Genomic DNA, 6,000 nt, shown 5'->3' with positions numbered 1-6,000 from the left:
AACATCATATTTATTCATAAATATGATTGGCATCATCCTTGAATAGTCATCAAAAAATAATATGAAGTATTTATCACCATAGTAGCTCTTGGGTTTAACTAAATTAGAAATACCTCTCACAAATTTCTTCTTACAAACTTTTATCATATTCTCAAAATTCACATAGAATTTTTTTTTGTCATAACCAACATTCCTCTACTTTAGCAATCAAACAATGTCCATTAGAACTACTCAATTTTTAAAAATATTATCTCTTGTTTGTTCACCAATAGCAATAAAAGCACCATACTTTCCTAAGATCTCATAGATACCATTACTAATCTCAAATTTTAGACCTTTGTTACTTAGCTAAGATATACTCAACAGGTTATAATTCAAACCATCAACCCAATAGACATCATCACAAGTTATGTTTTCATTAAGGGCAATAGAACCTTTACCTCTTATGAAACAAGGTGATCCATTACCAAATATGACTACGCCTTTATTACATTCTTCCATTGTAATGAATTTTCTCGTCTCTGGTCATATGGTGTGTGCATTCATTGTCAATAATCCAATCATATTTTTTGTACATGCTTGATATCAATGACTTTTCTTCACTAGTTCCTCCTTCACACGTAGGTTACTCTTCCTTTACTACAACAAACACTATTCTCCATCATCATTATTTCCATCAGAACCATCATCACTTCGATCATCTTGATGCAGAAGCATCTTGTGTGTAAGGGCAATCTTGCATCGCCTAAAAATATTTTATTTTCAATCTTTTCTATTTTAATAAGGGCTAGTAGACAAGGTAGTTACTATTTATGGGAACTTGCTATTTTTAGTAAGTTTGTTATATGAACTCAGAATGTTCTCACTTTCTACATGAAGGCTCATTTTAGAGATATAAGCTTACCATAAAAATCTCATTACTCTAGCTTAATTATTGGAGAAGTTTTTGCAGATTTTTAATTGAAAAATTGCAGAAAAATCTTCAGGCTCACCATTGAAGGCCTTAGAGTGCGCGGATGAGATCTAAACACTCGAGGAAAGGGCACTAGCACACTTTTGAGCTTGTAGATCACAAGCTGACGTTTTCGAAAAGTGGTTATAATAGCCAATCGGAGCAACGGTTTGTGAGTTATGACCTTCTGAAATTGGGCTACCCAAAATTTCTAAAATAATTGTCAAATATGTATTTGACCGACTCTATATGTTTTGTTAGGGTCTGTTGGCCCTAGGTATTATGTTTGAGCGTCTAGAACCTTCTAAGGCGGCATAAAACTACCTATTTAAGAAAGGCCCGAACATTGTCTAAAACAGCTCTAGGTGATAGTTTGCAACCTGTCTTGCAAATTATTAAGTGCCGAGTATGTCAAATGGTGAAAGAAGTGAAGTAGAATTCACTATCAAGATTCAATTGTTTAGTCTTCAAGTCAAATTCCTTGACTTGTGTGTCATCATCTCTATAGTTTTTGAGTCAAACTCATTGATCCATGTTTGTTTCATCAATTATGTAGTTTTTGAGCCAAACTCATTAACCCATATTTAATGAGTTGGAAACATGGGGAGATGAGTTTGCCTCCAAACTATGCAATTGAAACCTGATAATAATATCATAATTTAACTTGCTTTAAAAAATCTCTCTTATTTATTAATGACCACTTAACGTAAACAATTAAAGCAAAAATAGGTGATAGAATTTTTCAAGGAGAAACTCAAATCATCCTATCAAAATGGATTTGAATATTCCCTGTTGAATTACGTATTTGCTTATCTTTGAAAAGGAAAATACAAGAAGTATTGAACAATAACGTAACATAGTGTTGATTGCAAAAGTGAATGGAGGGCCAAAAGACCAACAAATGTGTATTTACCAGCATATAAAAGTACTTTATTCATCATATTGCACTATAGAATTTGCATTTGCCACCTTGAACCCCCACATCACACATGAGATGCTTAATATATTTAAAAAATAAATCTACTAGTGAAATTATGTTCCTCCAGACTATAATCCACTTGGAAATGGAGTCTTCTATGACTTCCTTCAATCATAAAATTTATACTGAAAATAAACAATCGAAAACTACCCTCGCAGAATTTCTCTATCCCAACAAGGTTGAACATAAAAAGCAGTCCACCAATACATATTTCTAGATTAATTCGAAAGTTCTGTAGCTACTTAACCTTACAGGTTTGGTTGCTAGATCTCAAAATTGATAAAAATAGATCAAGGATGCAAAATCAATAAATATTTGATTTTCATTGATCTAAATATCTAAAAATGATTGGAAACTCATTAGACAGTACAACATCAATATTTTCATATATGGTGATCTGAAATGAATGCCAAATTACAAATAATTTTACCTGTACAAACCACTGAAAAGAACAAAGAAATAACAAACTTCCTTGATAGGCAATTACTTGGATTATACAATGAGCATATCTTAATCATTCAGCTAACCTAGATTATACAAGGATTGTGTGCCTTAACCATTAGACTAGCCACCATAGTTAGGACAAACATACATGGGCTCTTAAGGGTGTGTGTCGTAGCAACCAGCTAATTCGCCGAAAGATCTGAAAGCGCTTTTTCCTCCAGAACCAGATTGCAGCATTATATTGCTCATTACGTACCTTTTTAGTAGCAGCCCGCCAATCGTGCTTCTCAACCTCTGCTCTACCAGCCTTACCAACACTCAATTGAAGCTCAGGGGAGTTAAGAAGTAATTTAATTTTATGCAAACAATCATCAATGTCTCCTGGAGTAAAAAGAAAGCCTGTTTTTCCCTCTTCCTCAGCAGATACAATGTCAGGAATTCCACCTGCACGTGCTGCTACAACAGGAACGCCTGAAGACATGGCTTCAAGAACAACAAAACCTAGCGTTTCCGATTCTGAAGGAGTGACAAAAATATCCCCACTAGCATATGCCTGGGAAAGTTCCTCCCCATGCAGCATACCCATAAATACAACAGGCATCCCAGCAAACATTTCTTCCAGTTCCATCCTGTGAGAAAAGCCCAATTATTTCAAACAGACACATTAGTTTCGTAAGTTATACCACCAACGTTCTGAAATTCCAGGCCTGCAGTATGCATGATTTTACCTATAGGGTCCATCTCCTATAAATGCAAGTCGCACATTAGGTAGTCTATCCATGAGCCTACAGATCAAAAAACCACTTATGAATTGAGAATGAGAACATAAAAGTGACTTCATTTCTTTTTGAGAATTCATCTTTGTAAACTAGTAATTAATAAAAAATAAAAGGAACTAAAATATATATCTGGATTTATCAGTTATGCCAAACAAACAAAAATTGAAAATTCAATATTGAAAATGAGTTGCCAAGCTCTCCAAACTTCTAGTTCTAAACTCGCATATTCCTTAGATTTTTCCCTACAACATACTGGACCTTGGTTTCAATTTCAACTACTTTGGACCAAGAAAATTTTACATTTTGAGAAAACCCAAATTCTTTTCAACTCCAAGGCGTCCTACATGTATAATCAGTGGCTTCTGTGGTTCACCATTCCTGTCATAGTTCAAAACAAGTACTTGTAAATCCTCACTCATTCTATTATTTATTATTATGTCGTGAAATTGTGTATGCTAAATATTCACCTCCATTAACAGGGATGAATGATAAGGGATAACATACGTGAGATGAACTCTCATTTTGTGACTTCTGTAACGTGGATGAAAACTCTCAGAATCAACACCCTTGTGCCAAAGACGGATCTTATATGCTGCAAATAAATACAATTTATGAAAATTTCATTAATGTCTTAAACTTGAGAGACAGCCCATCAGTTGGAAATATGCCCATTCAACCATGTTCCCAGTGGTTTTATAAAAATGCATCCTACTTATCATGAACATACGAAGTTACATAATAACCAACCTTAAGATATCATTTTATACAGATGATTGTTTACTTACCTGCAGCTACTCTTGCAGCTTTGAGCTCCGTAGCAAGAACAGTTGATGTAACCAAAGTGAGATCAGCAGCTCTGTGCAGCAATTCTACAAATAATCCATTTCTACATTATCAAGACACATTTGAATTGCAAATTTGCCAGTGACATCACGAAATGTAGGCATACTTACTGATTACCAACCACATGGGCTTGACAAGCCAGCTGAATGTGTATTTGGGAATGTATCTGTAGCCAAAGAGAAAACAATAACCCATAATGATCATAACCTGCAATTCTATGTTTTCACGTTCTATTTTTCAAAGCAAATTAAAATTTCTCAAGTCAATAAATGAAGGTACAAATAATTTGAGTTGATTATTGCAGTATCATTTAAGCAGTTTTCCAAAGTTAACCAGGCAACTATATTTCCTGACATTGTGCAAACATACGAATTGTATCTTTGATATTCAAATATTGCAACTGGTATCATGCAACTGACTTTGTAAACAAAACAAACAAATGCAACTGTAGTGCTCTCCCTATTATAGTTTCCAAAGCATCAGACTTCACTTATGTAACCCCTGCAGAGGGAAGACAGGAGATTACAAGTACTAAATCCATCCTTCATGGGAATCTACAAAAATAACCTCAAGCATATGCAAATTAGGATTGATTTGGGAAATGTTACAGTTTATTTCCTTTGCATTCTACTCTGTAAACTGTTCACAGTTATTTTTGGTCCAAAAATAGGTCATACAGTGAATACCCAACCATAGATAGATGGCAGACTCATAATTCAGACTTCAGTTCTGTGTACGCACATGCATACTCAGCTTGTGAGGAAGAACTCTGTGAGAGCCCTCAACCCAGAGAACCACAGACAAAGGTTCATTGATTCAAAGAGGTAAGGGTACGACCACGATTTTTTGGATAGGTAGTTGTGAGAGATGCAGACATGGATACAGCCAACGGGTCAAGCTATTGCACAACAGGTAATTTAGATTTACAGCAATTGCATCAGTGGAGAAATTGTTACAAGCCTTTTCACCTGCAAGTTTGCCAGAATGGTATATGCTAAATTTAAAATAATATATCGTTTAGTTGTAACAGCAGGTTTACCCAAAAATATATTTGAGCAAATGTATATCCAGCAAATAAATACCTATAAAAGTCACTCATAAAACAGTCTCCACTAATTTTAATAACTAATTAAATAACTAGAAACAGGAATAAATTCTAACAGCCTATAATTTTTCTTTGAATGTAAATTTCAGTCAGGATTAGATATCCAGTGCTTGATGCTTAACAAATTAGATTCAAAGACCCACCCAAAAATGGCTCAATCTAGTCTTGAAATGTATTTACAAATCATGACAAATGAACCCTTAAGAGGAATGAATTCAGGCTCTCTACATTTGCATGCACTTGGTCAACATGATAATTTATCACAATCAAGGTACATATTTACTTTTCAGAAGAAGCACCATACACCATAAGTCACCAGAACATCTACAGCATGCAGAGTAAATGATGCAAGAACATCGATGGTGCAAGAGCAATCTTGCATCACCCAAAAATATTGTCTAGGCTTTCAATAAGGGCTATCTCGGGCAGGGTTACTATTTTAGGCAAGTTTACTTTTTTGATAAGTCGTTCATCTTAGCACATATTGTTCCAATTGCTTCTCCAGAAGTTCATTTTCAATATAGAAGCTTCTTGGTAAAGTTCCATGGCAAGATTAAATTTGATTTTGAAGATAGTGAATTTTCAGTTTTGGCAGGGTAATTTTAAAAAATTTGAACTCAGTATTGAAGGCTTTAGATGCTCTGAAAGGATGTCAAATTTTGATCAGCTAGTGCTTCACAAGCCTTGGGTTGTAGAAACCTTTGTAATGGTTCTGAAATGGGATAATAATAGACAATCAGGTCAATTGTTCACAAGATGTGCTACTTTGGGAGGAAAATTACAATCCCTTCAAACACTCATTTGAGTTCTGAAAATAGTTTGGAGCACATTCTCAGCATATTCCAATGGCAAAATAATAATATAATGGATGACGGCCTCCAAAACTTTCTAGGGCGGT

At 34.6% G+C, this 6,000-nt stretch overlaps 1 protein-coding gene across 2 annotated transcripts in view; it reads right to left on the bottom strand.

The window, feature by feature from the left end:
* Positions 1-2,290: 2,290 nt before the first annotated feature.
* Positions 2,291-6,000, bottom strand: part of SQD2 (sulfoquinovosyldiacylglycerol 2) — a 42,562-nt gene continuing 38,852 nt past the window's right edge. For both annotated transcript variants that reach the window (XM_089795167.1, XM_089795169.1), the window contains 6 exons: positions 4,108-4,163; positions 3,940-4,023; positions 3,659-3,746; positions 3,455-3,532; positions 3,104-3,160; positions 2,291-3,004 (listed from right to left, as the gene is read on the bottom strand). In XM_089795167.1, coding sequence (XP_089651293.1) covers positions 2,509-3,004; positions 3,104-3,160; positions 3,455-3,532; positions 3,659-3,746; positions 3,940-4,023; positions 4,108-4,163 — 859 coding nt within the window. In that variant the 3' untranslated portion in view covers positions 2,291-2,508. The remainder of the gene's footprint in view (positions 3,005-3,103; positions 3,161-3,454; positions 3,533-3,658; positions 3,747-3,939; positions 4,024-4,107; positions 4,164-6,000) is intronic.

Source organism: Cupressus sempervirens, chromosome 8 (genome assembly GCF_028749045.1).
Source record: "Cupressus sempervirens isolate cs-2001-9-10 chromosome 8, ASM2874904v1, whole genome shotgun sequence".
In the NCBI taxonomy this organism is placed as follows: Eukaryota; Viridiplantae; Streptophyta; class Pinopsida; order Cupressales; family Cupressaceae; genus Cupressus; species Cupressus sempervirens.
The sequence above is the reverse complement of the archived record's forward strand: the minus strand, read 5'-3'. Positions and strand labels throughout refer to the sequence as shown.